Source organism: Stegastes partitus, unplaced genomic scaffold, assembly GCF_000690725.1.
Source record: "Stegastes partitus isolate 25-593 unplaced genomic scaffold, Stegastes_partitus-1.0.2 Scaffold1680, whole genome shotgun sequence".
Lineage (NCBI taxonomy): Eukaryota > Metazoa > Chordata > Actinopteri > Pomacentridae > Stegastes > Stegastes partitus.
In genome coordinates, this window is record NW_007579411.1 from 471 (window position 1) to 20,178 (window position 19,708).

Genomic DNA, 19,708 nt, shown 5'->3' on the forward strand with positions numbered 1-19,708 from the left:
CCTTAAACACAGTTTGATTGCAGGAAGCTGCAGGCTTATCAAAAGGGTGGGTCTGTTTTTGTAAATTGCCCAGACGGATTTGTTTACTTGGTTTACAATTTCAAGAACAACCAAAAAAAAAAAATCAAAATATAAAATTCACATACACCTGTGGATAAAGGGCACAGCTCAATTGTAAACTGAGATAGATTCTTTTCAAAATAGCCACAAGTGATTTAAAATCACTTATTTTGTTTAGGAATGAAAGTAACAACAGATATAAGATCTTCGCAGGAGCCCGCATGGGAACATGAGCAAACTCAGAGGCACTTCATGGGTAATTTGTATCATCAGTCAGTTGTTTCTTTCCCATCACAACATACTGTTGAATACAGTACATGAAAAAAAAAAGTTATCTGAGAAGATCCCATAAACAAAAAAAAGCACGCCCATCCTTATTTTTACATTAAACATTTATATAAAATAGAGTGCAAACTGTTTTCTTGTGCTACTCATATTTTCTTGCAGCCGACATAATTTCGGCTTCGCTGTCTGCACTTTAAAATAAATATATCTATATTAGTCTCACTTTGAATCACTTTGAAGGGAATACAGCTTATTTTACGATTGTGATATGTTCATCGATGAACCGATGGGCTTCACTTCTTCAGCCTGTGAATAAACACTTTTAACAGTTGGCTTCTTCTTGCCTGCTGCCACATAAGTAACACAAATAAAAATCAGTCTTTATCGATACAACTCCATCTACAGAGAGTGCTGCAGAACACGATCAGTAAGGAAAATAACTAAATAAATGAGGTAAATGCCAGACCTTATGACCCTTAATACAACTGATTGGCTGATGGTGTGATTCAGTTTCATGGATTTAGGTTTATGGCTTTAAAGTTGTAAAAGAATTTGGTCCCACTATTTATATTAGGTGCTGAAAGGACTGAACTTCAACCACAGGGCGGATAATTACATCTGCAGCGGTAAACTACTGATGTGGTGGGTGAACTTCATAAAAACAAGTAATACCTGCTTGCAGATCCACAGTACCAAACAGTGATGTTTCATTTTGACATGAAAACCTTTGTGAAAACTCCGACACACTAATAAAACCTTGTGTATCAGAAATCCATTTTTACTTCTTTCCTAACTCACAAATCAAAGAATGTATTCTGCCATCCCCAGGTACAGAGTCACTGCTTTCAGTGGAGTTTAAACTGACGTAAAGGTGAAGAAATAAATGGCTGAATTTTTACTTGAAGTGATTCAAACCTTTAAAATGAGGGCCCAGATAGGCTAAAGGTGTGATAGTCTGTCTTTGGGGGAGAATTAAAAACAACAGCTCCTCAAATTTGTGATTCTCCGGTGTGCTGCCCACTTCGAGAACCCTACAGAAAGACAAACCACATCGTCAGAAACAGAGCAATTATTCAACCAAAATAGCAATTAAAAAATACAAAATTAGAATTAAAAGTCTGGTATATTGGTTGCTTTATACTTCTAGTCCACAACAAATCACAGGGAGTACTATACTTTTTACTCCTTTATTTGACAGCTGTTATTAGACACAGTACTTCAGATTTTACATAAAAATAAAAAATGATATTTTTATAAAATGCTGTGCAGTGTTAAATTGAAAAACACTAAACAAATGGATTCATGGCAATTGGACTTAGGTTTGAGCTCTGGAACATTTATCTTGTTGTCTTTAAATCATTTCTGTATAGTTCTGGCTGTAGTCTATGTTGTATGTCTTGCTAGAAAATAAATCTTACAGGTAGTCTTACAGCTTATTTGCAGAGTGCACCAAGATTTCTGTATGCTTTGCTGCATTAAATTGGCTTTTCAAGCCCTCCAGGGCCTGCTGCCAAAAAGCATCCCCACATCATGATGCTGCCACCCCCATGCTGCCCAGTGGGAATGGTGTGTCTGTGATGTCATATTCCTTACATTTCTTCATTATAGAGTTAACTGTACTCAAAAGGATATTCAGTGACTTAGACATTTTCTTTTATCCGTCCCCTGACGTATGCGTTTAAATAACCTTTCCATGGAGTTGCTTGATGTGCTCTTTGGCCGTCGTGCTGTAGTTATAGCCAGGAGCACTGATTCACCAGTGACTGGACCTTCCTGGTTCAGGTGTCTTTATACTGGTCACTTGGGACACATTCACTTCACTCAAATGATCTCCATTCTACTAATTGTGTGTCTTCTAGCAACAACTGGGTGCACCTGTGTTTAATTATGTGAGTCACTTTCAACAGGGTGAATTGTGCAATCACTTATTTTACATTTCAGATTTTTAACTAATTGACATTTTTATTTATTTATTTTTTATTTATTGATATTTTATTTTATTATTACTTTTGCAGAATTTAGTTTTCAGTTTGACATGAAAAAGTCTTTTTTTTTGTCAATCCTTGCCCTAAAAGCCAAATAAAAGGAGAGAATAGTATTTATAGTCACTGTATATTATTTTTATTTAAGAAAAGAATATTTCTTCAATAGCTGTACTGGAATGAAGCTTTTGGTGCATTAATATTTAAAACTACTCAGGACTTTTGTGGTCTTTGGGACCCCAGGCCACTTTGGTTTTGGTGACAGGTATTGTTTTTTTTATTTTTTGAAGAATTTATATATTTATATATATAAAGAGGGACATTTGTCATGCATTTGGAACCAAAAATACATCAACTTATCAGAAAATGTATTTAACATAATATAAACGTCTATAATGAACACCAACAAATATTTTGCACATATTCTTTCTTAGGGTCCCCAAAAGACCTTCTACGTATGGCAACATGAAAGTCCTGAATCGGGTTAAGCAGTATTTTAATGATGCAACTGCTCAAGAATAAGCTCATATATAATACTTCATACACTGTTGATCTTTTGTCAGCAAAACACAGATTCTTGATTAAAAATTATAATCTGCACAGCAACCAGTCACTACAGATGTCAAATAAATGTAGCGGAATAAAAAGTACATTCCAAAATTGTACACAAGTGTTGTGGTTGAGTCAGTGTTCTCAGTTACTTCTCACCACTGTGTGCTTGTGACACAGACGGTGAAAATGTTGATGGGTAATATCGCTTCGTGCTTACCTGCGACTGACTGCTGGAGGGATTGGTGGTGCTGAAGTCCGAGTATCTCTTTTTCTGTGGCGTGCAGATACAAGAGAGGAAATGGGCGTACTCGTCTCTCACCTGCAGAGGGCATCAGAACATCAGGAAATAAAATCCGCAGCTGCCAACTCTGACAGTGGTGCAATCTAAGACCTTTGCCGTCACATTTTCCCTTTCGGTTGATTTTTTTCTTTCTTTCTTTTAATCTATTGTGTTAATGTCCACGCCGAGCTTCACACTTACACAAGACTAACATATCCTACCTGTTTAGACAGCAGGCAGTGCATGATGAAGACCAGTGCACCCTGTAGGCTGTTGAGGATCGTGAAGATGTATGCCACTGCTGCTGGTCCCTCTTGAAACAAGAAGGCCCCAAACACCCACATCAGACCCAGGATGCACATCTGGGCTATAGCTGTCACTGTGAACGCTCTGTAGAATGAAAAAGGAGGATGGGACGTAAAGGTCAGTGAAAGAGAAACACACACAGAGAGATTATCCATGGATGACTCAGTTACCACTGCGCTATCTGGAAAACCCCTCAAGAGTGAAAGGAAAGAAAATAGGTTGTGATGACTGAAAAACGTCACAAAACAGACATTTCTTTATCAGTTTACGGTCAAATGAAAGCTTGTGGGGGAAGACAAGCCAAAGGCAACTGATGAATATAAAAGATTAGCATAAAGGAGGCCCAGTATTTCAATAACTGTCTCTGCCAAAAACCCTCTGCATGGGCCCTTTGTACGAGTCACTGATGTGTCCTTATTTTTCCAGTGAAAAAGAAGATCAGGTTTTGATTTCAATCCCTCAGAATCAGCGAGGGCTTCTTTCACCAACTTGCCCATGAGTCATTAATCAAACAAGAAGACCCGAAATGTGGATAGGGTACACGTTTTTCCACTGACAAAAAACCACACAAACATTTGAATTATAATTTAAAGCTTTCTGAGTTTTTCCTCGACTGAATAAACTCCTTTCTTGCTTGCTTTTTTTTTTTTTTTTTTTTTTTGCACAACAAGTTTTAAGTTTCGCAATTCCTTGGACTAAATTACACGTCACTGATTGATGAGTCAGCGCATCCAAAGAGAGATGCTTTTTCATTTTGGCTCAGATGTGTTTTGCAGCTGCACATTTTTAAACAGAGAGAAGTAAAATAAAAATCAAAGACCAAACTTGCAGATAGACAGGGTTTGGGGGGGTAAAGCCCCTCAAGTAGCAGCCCATCAGAGAGCAAAGTGCATATTATGAAAACATTCCCTACATTTTTCCGTTCACAAAACTCCCACATTCTTTCCATCAAAGCATTTCTCAATGCTGCCCTACTGAATCTATATATGTTTTATCTTGGCGTCTGGTTGCGCAGCGGAGAAAGTAACGTTGCTAAAGACATTACAACAGCAGCAAAAATCCACACAGTTTCACACACATTCAAATAAACACAGACTGACTTGATTTTGTGCAGTTTGGAGAGGTCTGGGTTGAGGCTGGTGAACTTCTGGGCGAGTTTCCAGACAGTGACGATGAAGAAAAAGACATTCAGGAAAATGATGAAGCACACGGGGCCGTAGAAGCTCCAGATGAGGCCGTCTTTCAGGGATAGCCAGCAGCTGCAGATGGGAGGAAGGAAACACATGTTCATGACAGAGTGTCCATTACGCCATGGAGATAGATAACGGCAAGTGTGTCTAATCCACTCCCACTATGATGCAAGCAAGTGTGCACTCACATACGCACAGAAACGCGCACTTGTGTCTCTCATTTGCGCTCTTTAACACAACAAACAAGCAGTTTCCGCATAGTTCCCCCTTTAGTCACACACTTACTACTCGTTAGTGCCGTATCTCGTTGGTCTAATGATGCCAGACAGAGTGACGATAACAAGAGGTGCCCCGTAACCCGTGATATACAGGTAGAGAGGCCGGATGGTGGCGTTGAACACTAGGACAACCATGCGGTACAGCTGCACCCCTTCTAACAGCATCCAGGTGAAAACGCCCAAGAAGAAGAAGTGAAGCATCGCTGCAACAAACCTGCATCCGGCCTGTATGGAGAAAGAACAGATTAAAGATGAATGAGTGCTCTGTCATTGCATTTAAAGCAGTAAAATGGTTAAAAAAAAAAAATAGGGTTCTGAGTTGAAACTAGTCACACAAATATACAGTTTTGATCATCTGGATAAGATTACTACTTGAAATAAGACCAGTGGAGGAAGAGGTAGAACTGCCTTTTAGTCTAGTAAAAGTAGAAATACCAATATATGTGAAAGTCCTGCTTTCCAAATCTTTAGGTCAAAACCAAAATCTCACGACATACTTTTGGTGTAAAAGTAACTGCTGCATTTAATTTCAAAAGTAGCATAAAGTAGAAATAATTGAGTAAAGCACAAGTTCCCCAAACTGTACCGCTCATTAAGAAATGTTGGGTATTCCGAGACGCTTAAGTAGAAAGCAACTGGACTTCTCTTTTAGGTTCTTGAAGAGGATTCTTTCAGAAGAACTGTAGAAGCCTCTTGGATGAGAGATGAAATGTCTTCAAGAACCTTAAAAGAGAGGTCCAATTGCTTTCTACTGAAGCTTCTAGGAATACCATGACCTAGATGATTGAGAATCTCCAGACATAAGGGATGTTACCATTTTATTTCATTTTGGAGTGTCCTCATCCAATGCCAAGCTTCTCTTCTCTCATTTTGTGATTTCCTGCTTCATCGTGAGCATACTCAAGTGTACTATTTATGAAAAACGAAACTTTTTTCCCCCCTTTTTGTGCCTCAGGAAAACCACAAGGGTGTTCTGCTGCAGCGTGGCAGGAAGATGGGGTTTGAGGTTTATTACTGCAGGAATGCTCTGATGTTACTCTGAAGAAGACTGTGCTTTGTAGCATCTACACGAGAAGATGAGTGTCATGTGATGTAATTACATGTTAAATGTGGTTTATTTAGAGGTATGGGCCTTTCCCTACGCTGGCACATGATGTTGCCGTGCGTGCAAATGCAGTTAACAAATAAAGGCTACCAGTCAGCTTCAAGTCCAGCTATCTCCAGCGGGTCAACGCAGTGTAAACATCCAATTACATTTTTATTCACTGCATTCCGTGTAACTGAAGTCACGGTTTGTTTTTACGTACTTCAGGTTTAGTTTGTGAAATGCCAGCCAGGAAGATGAGATCAGCAAAGAAGAGGCAGATGCAGAGGTGCAGGTGGATGGTGGTGCGAGTCCCTTGTATGGATCGGCAGAACATGAACGTCAGGATGCAGAATATCAGACACAGCAGGGAGATGGTCAGCCCGATCTTGGTCACCAGCAAGAGCCCAAAGGTGTGCTGGAAGAGAAGACATGATGTGAGTAACTGGAAACCGTTCTGGATTTCTAGAGAACAAGAGATGGAAGTTTAATATCCATCATACTTTCATTGGTACACTTAAGAAACAAAGACTTTTTTTTTACATGGCTGCAAACCCAAATGTTAATGTTACATGCAGTAAAACCAACGTATTCAGCTGAAACGCTTTAAAAGCTCAGTGGCTGGTAGAAATTTTCTTCTCGTGTTTTAATAGAATATTAGTATTAAATAATGCATGTAGTAAATTAATACTAATATTTGTTAGAACAGGTTTCATGTGCGTCTTTAGTCTGCGGCTGTGTCAATATGCCGTGGTTTTTGGGTTTTGGTTTTGTTTCCTGTTTAGTTCCTGTTTTATTTTGAATTCCCCTCCTCGTGTGTTGCTTGTGTTTTCACTTCCTCCCCTTGTCCCTGTTTCCCTCTTCGTTTGATGGCCCTGATGAGTTTCATCTGTGTCTTGCTTCCCCAATAAACCTTATTACCTGTCTGCTCATCTGTTTTGGTAGTTTTTAGATTTGTTCAGTCAAGTATGTTATCTAGATGTCACACTTCAGACTTTTAGTTTGCTTTTTTCTTGGACCTACCAGCCTGCGTTTGTTTCTTTATCCGTCAGCCTTTGATAACAAGGTTTTTATTAAATTTTTGTCTCTGTCTGCCTGCCTTCAGGGTTTGCACCTGGATCCTCACCTAATAATCTCCTGACCCGCGAAAAACATTCATTTCTTTGGCAGTCAAAGCCAAAAAGCAATTTTTTTGTGAAGTTTTGCAACACTAATATGTTTGCATAAGAGACTAATAGACTTAATGTGTTGGAGACATTTTATTACATTTTTTTTTGGTTTCCATTTAGGTGTGTTTATCTGTTTCTTACCTCCATGGGGTAAAGGGCCATGAGCACAGCAAAGCTGCTCAGATGTTTACACGTACAAGAAGTGTGTGTGGCATTAGAGTACTCTGGTGAGCAACCATCTGTGGACCAGACTCCTTTTTCATTCCAGTATGCGCAGATGTAGCGCAGCCGAGGGGACTCCGCTTCATCCTAAATCAAAACCAATGCAACAAAGATGGGCTGTTACTCGAAAATGATCGAAAGAAATGACACATCGGTTAAATTTGGACCACTGTCAAAGAACTGCGTGGGCCTACCTCTAGATGTCTGAGGGTGATTTTAACAGGGTGATTCAGTTTCTGAGTGGACGGGTTGGAGACCACAACAGATACAACTTTAGAGGAGACCTGGAAGGACGGCTCCATACCATCTTTTTGATATTCTTTGAAATCCTCAAAAGACTCGTTCATGGATTGCTCAAGGTTTTTGTAGGTCAACAATGCGGCCAGAGCAAAACCTGTAAGAGACACTCGGACCATGATTATATTATAGAGGAAAAAATTACTTTTTTTTGTCAGAAGAGAAAAGAAGTTTACCGGGGTATGTTCCTGTCCCAGCTGCTGTCGTCCAGTCGGTGTCGAGGCTAGCGTTTTCATTGATCAGACGGATTGGTCCAGTTGGTCGGGTCTTTCCTCTTTGAACAGCAATCTCTACATCTATTCAAGAAAATAACAAATGGTAAACTTCCTTTGCATGGTTAATGTTTCATTGTCATTCAGGAAATAGAGCTTTTGAGCTGTTTTCAGATCACAAAATGAGCTCATGGATTGAATTTTGTTACCAGTCTCTGTGGTCTCCATCTTGGTGTGGTTGCCTTTGAGCTGAGGACCGATGAGCAAAATAGAGTTCTCCATTGTGCCGAGCAACTCGCTCACACCGTCGCTGCTGTTCAGTTGTCTGGGAGACAGCATCACCTCAGTGGCCGTGAAAAGTTTCTGTCCAAGATGCAGGACAGGAGGGACATTGAGAACACTACCTGCATTTGCATTTGGTGTTAAAATGTGTGCGTGTTTTGTGGCTTTTTGCTGACCTCCAGTAGCGCCTCTCCATCAACCTTCCCTACACCAGCAGAGCTTGGGTTAGACAGACTCAAACAGCTGTTTCTCATCATGGACAAAATGTCTGCCAGGCCTGCGAGCGACTAGGAGAAAAAGAGACACGGAGAATAATGAGACTATTCAGCTCGTCCTGTAGCGAGGTTCATGTATACTAAACCCTGCAGGGTCACAGACTGGTACTAGAAATAGAGAAAAAGAGCTGAAATGTTCTTTAGCAAAAAAATTGGACTCTGGATTAAAGACAACTTGAAGATAAATACTCTGCTGGAACTTATATTTTTTCTGTATCTATATGTGGTGCAGGATTATGCAAATAGTTTTGCATCTAAACTTACTTGTGCAGCTTCATCGTCGCCACCGAAGCTGTTACAGTCAAGCTCTAGGTGACACAAAGCGCAACATGAAACTGTTATGACACCAGATTCATTGAAAGGAGAAGAGTGTGGTAAAATCTTCACAGGAAAGCAACAGTGCCAACTTGTATCTGATCAACATAGTGAGACACAGACCACTGGCTGTGTGGAAACGGATCAGTCGACGCAGAAAGTACAGAACGTGTAGCAAGCAAAATTACAATGATGAGATTTAGAAGATAAACAGGTGCCAATAGCTGTTATGATGTGTGAATTACATTCGTGCGTTTAGAAGGTTATGCAATGAAGCTGTGAACCTCTAGTTCTTTCAGATAAGAATTATGAGGAAATAAAGCCATGAAATGCACACTTTATCTGAAACAAGCAAAGGTAATGGAGGGAAACAGCACGTGCACAAACTCACCTGAGCACGGCGTCCTTTTGTTGCCGTAATTGGTGTATCCTTCTTGGCAAATGCACCAATAACTCCCAAGAACATTATGACAAGTTCCTTTCTTTCCACAGATGTCTTCGTTGTTATCTTTCGCGATCTTGCATTCATTTATATCTGCGTGAGGACAGAAAGATAAATGATCATTGCTCGGACGATGACTTTGGTGACACAGGCGTAAACACATCTTAATATAGAAAGGTATTGCCCGGGCCCACAAGGGAACAAACATCTCCACAGTGTAAGTAGTAGCAGCACGGTCGTGTGAGTTTTTCAGTGCTGGCAAAAAGATCTTAGAGGTTTTTCTGAGCTTTCCTGGCAAACAGTGTCGTGAGTTGTTGTCTTGCCATTTCAGGATAGTTAAAAGCTACAATTAAAACTTAGCAGGAGGCGGGAGATGGCTTTGTGGTTTAGGTCAGATATAATCACGATGACGCAGAAGAATGTGTGACCTTTGTGCGACCAGCACAGGACAAGCAGATTATAACATAGGAATAGGTCATTTCAATAAACCGCTTTTATTTGGTGCAAAATCCCGAAGATTGTTGTCAGAGCGGCTGTTCCCATTACGCACTGACGTCATCAATACAATTTATTTATGTAACAAAACACAACAACAACAAAAAAACAACACAATCCCTATTCCTCTTCTAAACTTATTAGCAATAAACTGCACCGGCGCTCTTGGCGGTTCTGCTACGGCAGCTTTACTTGGTACCGTCTGGTGTATCAGTAGTTTGTAAGCAAATCTCAGTGAAATTTACCTGCATAACAGAGTCAGTTCATATTTTTAAGTCTTATCTATTTGTGCTATTGCTGTGCTGGTTGTAGCGTTAAATGTAAAGGTTTCTATAATTTATATAAACTGTATGACTTGATGTTTGAGCATCTCTTAAAGTTTTGTTCAGAACAGTTTTGTATGAGCAAGGGCAGGTTAGAAGTGGTAAAACTGTGACAGAAGGTATGATGGATTTCTATCGACTGAACAAAACAAATTAATTTGAAAACACAGTGAATCCTTGGATTTGTTGCATTTTTGTGTATTTTCTGTAGGGTTGCCACTAAAGCTCAAAATTAGTATCATTCATTAATGATTACTATGGAATCTTAGCTGTAATATTCATTCGCGTCAGGTAAAGTTTCATTTTATATAACTTTTTTAGGGTTTTGATCTTTAACATGTAAATTACTCCATTACATTCACACCAAAAACAACACTGTAGGGTGTTGATAGCGATATTTAAACTTGTCAATTCATCAAGTCGATCATATTTTTAACCTGCGAAGCACTTTGTCGGTATGGCTACTGTCTGGCTACTGCTTCTTTTCGTGTGTGCTTCTGTTGTTGGGGATAACACTTGTATCTTTTCATGCTTTCATGGTGATGTGCTTCCTTGTTCACAATGAAAATTACACTGTACTCATCCAATATCTTGACATTTTTTTTACAGTATTGTTAACCTGCTATTCATTCCGACAAGGCATATTGAATTCATAACTGACTTGTTTGATAAAAAGCTGTCATGTATAATATGAAAAACAAGAGCTTAACACAGAAGTTCCAACTCAACACATCAGACCCCGCTTATTACCAACTGGAGGGGCCATAAGTTCACTTTTAATACTTTTCCACACTAAAAAGAAGCATCATTGCTCACCTTCGCATTGTCCAGGGCTGCTGCTGTTACTGATGTTGATGTACCCAACGTGGCAGGTGCAGTAGTAGCTCCCGATCAGGTTAGTGCAGTAAGCCCTGTTGCCACAGATGTTGTCGCTCTCGTTACACTCGTTGTCATCTGACCGGAGAAAGGGACCACAATGGTAAAAAAATGACTGGAGAGACACATTTTTCTGGTCCCACACGGACACGCACTTACCTTGGCACTGTCCATCCACTCCCGTAAAGTTTACGCCCCCACGATTGTTTCTGAACCCAGGGAGGCACTGACAGTAGTAGCTGCCTTTCGTGTTGAAGCAATTTGTGTTTTCCCCACATGGAAGTGGGTATTCTACACACTCATCCATATCTGTAGATTTGAATGCAAAAAACAGAAAGAGATCAATACTTCTAAATACAGAATATTGTCTGTGTCAGTGTTTTTTTTAGTCTTTGTCTAGTGCTTAGGTTTTCTTTGAGCTCTTCTGTCCACCTTTGAGCACTGCTCAGCCTCCTGTATTGCTTTAGCTGGCTGCTACCAATTGCAGTGATCTAACAATTTAAACTTCTTCCACTGTTGTTTTCATTGTAATCCGCTCTGGATTCAAGCTAAAATGCCTAAAATGGAAAAACGATGGGGAATGTCATCAAAAAAGGTTGTTTTTTTTCTGGTGAACTTCAGCAAGCAGCATTGCATTGCGTAACTGGAACACCATTAGTATCTGAGAGTTCTTGTCTCGAGCTTTGGTGGACAGAAACAAGACGGTACAGGGGCATATTTAAAATGATTGGACATGGCTGACTTACCCAAACATATATCATCATCACCTCGGACGTAGCCAAATTGACATTCAGATACACATTTTCCCAGCAGACACGCTAATCCTGCAGACAAAGAGAGAAAGAGCAAGTAGCTTGATATCAGTTCCATTATTTACAATCTTAATGAGGCTTTTTAAACATTATTGAATGAATTAGATCCTAATGGGACCCTGTTATGGATCATTCTTAAAGGGACATGTGAACAGACTAAATGACTTTTCATTGGCCACTTGATAGATGATGAGGAAACCTAAGCTTGAAACCCTGTGAACAGGACCCCCACAACAAAGGTACTAACCGGAATCTAAAAGGGTTCTTTATGTTGATGCCATAGAAGAACCATTTTTAGTTCCACAAAGAATCTTTTGGCAAGATGTTCTTAAATGAGCACTCTCTGGAAACAGTTCTTTAAAGAAGTCCCTGAAGGTGTTTCAAAGAACCATGAAAGAAAGGTTCCTTTAGGCACCGTAAGTGGCTCCAAAATACTTCTATGCAAGAACCACTTTCACTGTGGATCCACCTGGTTCAGTAAAGAACCTGTTTTAAATGATTCGTCAAGTAAGGTACTAAAAATGCCAACTTCAGAGAAGCACAAAGAAAGTTAAGTGGAGTTATTATCCAAACACAAACACAAAGTCGGTCACCATGAGGAGAACAAAGACCCCTAAAACTGTAAATGAACTTGTGGATCTAAACCAAACACTGAATGCATTTGACAGCTCTATGATTTGAGAACCTTTATGTATAAACTATAAACCTAAGACTTTGCATCATTACTGTAACTATAATAAATTCTATACTTTCTAGGCTGTCGGTTAGACAGAACAACGAATTACAAGATACCAACTTGGGATTTGTTAAACTGTGATGGGCATTTCTCATTGTTTTCAAATGTTTTAGAACTGATTGATCGATAAACTGAGAAGATAATCTGCAGAAATAATCCATAATAAAAATAGTTATTAGTTGTAGACTTACTTTCATGCTATTACCTGCCGCTAAATAACTACAATAAAAACAAAGAACCTTTAGTAACTACTTTAAAGAGCCACATAAAGTTACATAAAGAGCCCTCCCCTAAATAAAGAGGTGCTATAACTGGTGATGGTGCTTTGAAGAACCAGAGAGCTTTCTGAAGAACCATTTAAGAACCATTGTGTCTCTGAGAGCGATGGAAGCACGCAGCCCTTAGAGAGAATGAAACTATGCATAACTAATGGAGTCTAAAGCAACAGTCTGGCAATACATTGTACCTTCCAAACTGCTGAGAGTTGACAGTGATTTACAAAGATGTTCATTTAGCTTAAGTCTCATTCTGGAGGCTGCAGCTTTTGGTGTTGTTGAACTTATTAAGTTAGACTGAGAAGTGTTTCTAATATTCAGTTCTACCACTGATGTAAATAGGGGCGACAACGTTTGAGAAATATCTCTCTGTATAATGCAACACAGTATGAAAAGCAGAACATGATTGTCTTATGATTGCATGGGTTGTTGTATTAAACTACATTAGTTTTTTATATAGGCGTCACACATATGTTTAAGCAATAAACGGAAAATCACATGATGTTTTGCTGCTGATTTAGTCCATGACTTCTAACAATCCTGCTTTTCATATCTATAAAGGTACCTGCAGCGGGTTTTTTTTCTTGTTCTCTGGCTTTCTAAAGGTGAATGTTAAATTATGCTTCTACTGTTGTAGGGTTGAAAAATGTCCGTTGGTGAATTTTCAGTGGTGAATCTGATCAAAGTATGTAATCAACTTGTACAGAAACTTCTCAGAAAGCTCATTCAGCCTTTTACACTCCTCAGTATGCTCAGTATGATTATTATTAATGACATATTTGTGAAATGTAGGGAACAGAAGGTAATGACCATATGAATCAACAGTGGGAATGTGGATCATACTCTTTCCCAGTGTCTAGACGTACAGTGTGGACACGCATCTACGTAAAAGGCATTGCCTCAGCTGTACTGTGTTTAGTGCTAGTAAACAAATGCCGGCCTGCTAACACACTTAACTAAAAGCGTCACACTTAATGTGACGCACTAAATATTGTGGTTTTGTTTTCTTCCTCCTGCTAAACTCCAACCAACCAGCACCCAGATACCCGCCAGTCACATTTTTCTGACTAATGAGTCACTGATAGGGCAGAAAACAGCAGCCTGTACACATGGCGTTCAGCACTCCCAGATCCTCCGTCTGCGTTTCCCTCCTTCCATCACAATGAGCCTTCTGTTGTTGTGTGATGAGGCTGGAGCTCCCATAGTAACTCCGCAAGGACAAGCAGACAGGGACAGTGAGTGTGTGAAACACTGTGGCTGTGTCTAATTATATGATGAAGCATCTGTAGACAGAAACTGGGCCTGGATACATTCAAAGGGCAACTTTATGCTCCGCTCACAGCTGACTTCATTCACCAGTAAAGCTCTACAGTAAATGAGAATAGTTGTGTGTCCGATACACTGCACTCACTTTGTGTCTCTTCTGCTCCACAGTTTTCTGTAAACTGTGTGTTGCGTTTCTCTCTGCCTCCCCTCATGTTGATTTACAGCTGAGCTTCTCTCTAAGTGAACTGTTTCCGTTTTTGCAAACACTTAGTGAGGCTTGTCTGTATTTCTTTAACCCAATGTCACACATGTGCGCTGCAAATGTGTGCAGAACCCACATAACCCACAGACCTCATTTAGTCTGATTATTAAGTTCGGGTTTAGTCACATGCCACCTTAACTAAGGACATGTTTGAGTTTACTCAATGCAGTGGGGGGAAAAAAAGGAGATTTTTTTTTTGGCTTATTTTGTTGTTGTAGTTACATAATGCTAAGAAAACAGACAAAACAGGTTATGAACAGGTGTAGAAATTATTGGACATCGTCATAGTATTACCAAGAACTGAAAAAGACAAACACGTAGGGGAGCTGTGTTCCTTCAAAAACACTTACTTTGAGGAAGTGCGGAACTGTTTTTGACGTTTGATAATATTGTTTTAATTATCAACACGGTTTCGGTTTCTGCTTTTTTTTGAGAACTGTGTGATACTGGAAACCTGCATGACATTGCAGCTCGCAATGCAATATGCTCCTAATGCAACGCTGACATTTTATCAACTCACGAATTTGTTAGGGTTGCTTATTTACACATCCAGCAGACGTAGGGCAGGATTAGCATTTGGAGCTGTGTCGCAGGGGGCCCAACACAGTTGATATTTAAGCTCTCTTTAAATTTGTTTTATGCAATGAACCATTACATTCATGAGCTGCTCACTGACAGAACACAATGGATTTATCGCTGCTGGGGACAAAACTGAGGAGAAGCAAAAGCATGAAAACCAAAATAAGCTGAAAGAAGATAAAATGCTCAGCAGCACTGAGGGAAAACGCAATGATAATTCTGGATGTGTCATTTGATTCGAGCTGTTTTAATAACTTGTGATATACTGAGTGCTGAGTGAACTAACAAATAAATAGTTTGAATGTGAAAAGGAAGCTGCAGTGTGACTTGATTAATATTATAAAATAAGTAGTAAATAAACTCGGGCGGCGCGCTGGTGCAGCGGTTAGTGCTGTCGTCCCAAAGTAAAAAGGTTTGACTGCTGCTCAGCCTTTCTGAGTGGAGTTTGCATGTTCATTCCTTCGCTGCATAGATTTTCTCTGAGAGTTTCTATTTCTTCCTAAAGACATTCGGTGTAGGCTGAATCAAGGTGTGAATATGAGCATGCTTAGTATGTGTGTTTATGCTGGCCCTGCAGCAGACTGTTCATTTTGTACCTCACTTCTCACCCAGTGTCAGCTTGAATAGGCTCGAGCCCCCCGCGGTATAAAGTTATACAATTTTAGGCAATTTTGCTTTGCTATTTTTCTTTTTTTTTCTTGCTGTATTTTTTTGAAATGCAATAAAATAATAAAATCACAAAAATAGACCATGAATGAACATGTCAAATGTAAAATAACATTAAAAACACATAGCTGGGAATAATCATAAAATGACATGTTTTTTTTTCAATTTCTTTTTTGACATAACACACTGTTAAAGTGCATTCATGAATTTATAATAATTTCACAGATATTTCTTTTTGTTTAATAGAAAACTGTAAGTGCATTTGTAGAATTACACACAATTCATTACAATTAAAAGAAATGTGTATTAATTATGTATTTTACATAGATTTGTATGTTAAATGAGAGATATCCTGCAAAATTAAAACACTTTTCCAACAAATCTGTTGAAGAATTTTTTTTTATCAGCATATATTATCTAAAAGGATTAGTAATTAGTAGTAACTATCTATCTATCTATCTATCTATCTATCTATCTATCTATCTATCTATCTATCTATCTATCTATCTATCTAGCTATCCTTCATTCCTCATTTAATATGAAAAAAATACAAAAAATACATGTAATCTCATTTAAAATTAAGGTTAGAAAATACAACTTAATTATAGAGATATGACATAGATATTAGAGATATTTCCCATTATTTTCCATTATATATTGTAAATTACTTTTTTTTCCAGTTTGTTTTAGCAACAGTATGATGTTTAAAGGAACAGAATAAATAAATGTTGGATATATAATAGTTTATGCTTTAATATCCCCTCATAGAGGAATACCTGTGGTATAGTGTTAGATGGTAGCTCAGTATAACCAGTTGTGTTTTGGATATGACATGTCATATCAATAGTATGTGTGTTGGCAATAACATGGTCAGCATCTAGTATAATCTATAACATCTATACAGGTGAAATGAAAGAGCAGATGGAATAAAATAGCACATTACTTAAACATTTAAATGTGAGCTTCTGAAATCTACCTGAAATGCAATAACCACTGTTTGTGGTGCAGCCCCCATTTACTAGCAGCGCCACAAGTTTACCGCCTATGTGGTTTATTCAAATGAGGCCTCAAGAGTCTTTCTGCTGTGAATCATTGCGCCACCAGACCCTTGCACGTTTGCTACAGCTCATTCATGCCCTGGGTTTCTGTGATGCTGTCAGCCTAAAGAGCTAACCTGATCAACGCAATGTCTGATCCCAAAAGTTTTTTTTTTTACTTCACAGCAGCCACTCTGACCTCGGTCCACAACCACTGTGGAAAACACAGCTGGGGGGCAGAGCTCACTGTCTGGCAGGGTAAACATGACCGGTGTTACCCATGTCAGCTAGGATTAACATTTACAAAAGAGAGGCTACCACTTCTGCTATCAAATCCACAAGTTGCAATTTATTATATTTAGTAATTAAGAGTGAGAGATCCAAAACTGGAGGCTAATATTCTGCTAAGTTGAAGTGATTTCTATAGGTTCCCCTTAGCCAAACAGAGAAACTGTGTTTCTGGCAAAATGAAGAAGTACCTCAACTGAAGTGTTAAACAATTTCTGAACTTCCCTGTACTTTTTTTCTCTTTTTTTTTTCTTCTTCTCAGCATTCACACACCCACCCAGTTAACACACACACACACACACTATGCTGTCATTGACAAACTTACCGAGAATAAGTAGATCCTTCTCGAACCCCATGTCAAAGGCAAACAATACTCCACCACCACAGATGTTGACTTCCGAAGAATCAGAGCTGTGAATCAACTGTAAATCAGATCCAGTTATTAGAAGTTTAAGTCCACTCACAAAAGTTCAAGAAAGAGTTTTTCTTTTCAGCTTTAGTCCAACTTCCATAAAAATCCACAAAGTAAGAAAAACAAATGAACATTAAAAAAAAAAAAAAAGTATCCCTTCTGTGGAGGATATTTGTATGTGAGGCAGGAAAAACAACAGTGAACCTTCACCAGCTTTCTTCCTCTCAGAGTCAGACTCTCAGTCTGAGCACGCCTCGCTCTCCCTCTGATTCCCCACCCTCCTCTCTCTCTCTCTCTCTCTCTCTCTCTCTCTCTCTCTCTCACTCAGTCAAAGTCTTTTGCTTTCTCTCTCTCTCCCTTTTCCTCTCTTTCACTTATCTGTGCGGCCTTGTCTCACTCACGCCACTCTTTCTTGCTCTTTTCTTTCACTCCATATCTTTCCTCGTGAACACATTTCTCACACTGGCACCGTATCACATTGCTTGCGAACATAAACCCCCCCTCTGTCCACGCCGGCTTTCTCTACGCTCCAGTGGCCTCTATTTCAGGAGCTATTCACAACGCTCTCATGAGAGACAAAAAAAGAGAGGAGGAGGGGGGGGAACCAGAGACTGAAGAGAGGGCGATGACTAACACTCAATCTAAACAGCTGCTGCCGTACTTGAGTTTTGCCAGTAAGTAATCGTATATCCGTTCCCATTCTCCCCCAACTTCTAACTCTGCATCCCCTCCCACTTTTTCCTCCGGTCCCTCTTCAGCCCTTCACCCAGTTTCAGTGACGAACCCTCTGCATTTTTTCAACCCCCCCCCACCAGACTGCAAGAAAACAGACTGGAGACGGATGCAGGATGACCTCTATTAAAGTAAAATCCACTACAAGACCTCAATGATGTGGTTCAGGGGAAAACCCGAGTATATCATTAAAAGGAACTCTACAAACTAATAACATGCAGCTTTGAGCTACATCATTCAACACATATCAAACTCTGTAAAGAAATCGTGTCTTAAACTAGAAGATAAATGAGTACAAAGCCGCGACCTCTGCGACTGAAAAATGAAGGCCATTAAGTGCCAAAAACTGCAGTTCCTCAAACAACCACTTGAGGCTGACTCAAAAAAAACGTTACTCCCTATAGACTCCAATGTTACAATCCCAAACGTACTGCAGAATTTAACATGTTTACAGCCTCGCTTTGCGGTCTTTTAGTTGGTCTTCCCATTTCTGACAATCGCACAGAGGATGATTTTATATAAAACTGTTTACATTGCATTGAGGCTGAAAGAACTATGCAGAATTAAGAGTTTAGCTGCTTTGAGTAACAAGTGGGTGTCATCAGTGTACAGCTCCAGTCATGCTCCACCTCTTCAGTCAGTTTTCGATTATCCAGAAATTAGGAAGAGTCGAGATCAAGTGGAGCCACCACACTGAGCTCCGAAAACCCATCACAAAGGGTTTATCTGTCTTCATATGTAATCACTGGTTACTCTGGTCTTAGTACAGGCCATTTAGTCACAAATATATAAGTCTGATAATGAAAAATGTAGCATCAGACTTTCCATGTCATGTCGCTGTTATTTATTTATTCATTTTTAATAGGTTTTCCCTGATATTTCAACATTACCAGCACACTGATAATGTTTTGTAATGTTATCTTGGCTAACATAATCAGGATTGTGTAATGTCTCAAAGCCAACGAAAAACAGAGCCTCTGGTTTTACTCCCACTGCACCACCTTCCACCACCCACACAAGGGAAATACTGTATAAAAGACATGCTGGTCATGAACGGAGCTTAACTTAACCGGTACCTGCATAAATCAGTCATCAATCTCACAAATTACAATCTTTTACAAGCAAAGTGTATTCTCAATTACATTTTTGAAAACGTGTTTAGTGCCAGATGTTGTTTGTGACGTATCACAAATACATTGAAAATCCAAATATCGTTGCCATTCATTTCTCTGTTTACAATCGTGCATTTCCTGACAATAAATCATGTATCAGATGGGTCGGGACTCATCACCCTGGTAAACCAGAAAATGGAGGAGAAGCTTAATGCATGTTGTGAAAGGCTCATATTTTAACACAAGCTGCTATTTTCCTGAAACCAACCAAGAACTTTCAGTGCTTAAATTTAACCAAGCTTCTAACATGTAGTTATTGTTGTAAAAATGTAAACCAAAGTATGATCATTTCCAAAAATTAATCGTGCGGTTTTGGTGCTTAAACCTACCGAAATAGCAAGTTTAAAAACTGCATATAAAGTGGAAACAAAGCTAAAGTCTGAGAATAAAGGTTCTACGTGGGATATAAAGCTCAGACTCCTGGATGAAAGGATCTGTTGCTGACTAGTGCCTCCATTCTGCCTCCAAATTGGAAACTATTTGAGCCTATATAAAGTATTCACCCCCTTTGGAAGGTTTTCCCTTTTACTGCTTTTCAACATTAAA

General features: G+C 39.2%; 1 protein-coding gene across 1 annotated transcript; it reads right to left on the minus strand.

The window, feature by feature from the left end:
* Positions 1–281: 281 nt before the first annotated feature.
* Positions 282–17,548, minus strand: LOC103372003 (EGF-like module-containing mucin-like hormone receptor-like 2). The gene is made up of 17 exons (XM_008301508.1): positions 17,172–17,548; positions 11,672–11,749; positions 11,085–11,234; positions 10,866–11,003; positions 9,181–9,324; positions 8,739–8,782; positions 8,376–8,486; positions 8,127–8,280; positions 7,882–8,001; positions 7,603–7,802; positions 7,328–7,495; positions 6,241–6,435; positions 4,941–5,158; positions 4,566–4,724; positions 3,381–3,549; positions 3,097–3,198; positions 282–1,376 (listed from the first exon to the last, which is right to left on the minus strand). Exons 1-17 carry the CDS (start codon positions 17,200–17,202, stop codon positions 1,335–1,337), a joined length of 2,223 nt encoding a protein of 740 aa, XP_008299730.1. The 5' UTR covers positions 17,203–17,548; the 3' UTR covers positions 282–1,334.
* Positions 17,549–19,708: the final 2,160 nt, after the last annotated feature.

Bases quoted from the DNA above. Each gene is read 5' to 3' on its own strand.
- LOC103372003 (XM_008301508.1), bottom strand. From the start codon at position 17,202: ATGGGGTTCGAGAAGGATCTACTTATTCTCG. The intron at 9,325-10,865 runs GTGAGCAATGAT...GTCCTCACGCAG, and splicing joins CAGCCCTGGACAATGCGAAG to ATATAAATGAATGCAAGATC. The intron at 4,725-4,940 runs GTAAGTGTGTGA...TCCCATCTGCAG, and splicing joins AGATACGGCACTAACGAGTA to CTGCTGGCTATCCCTGAAAG.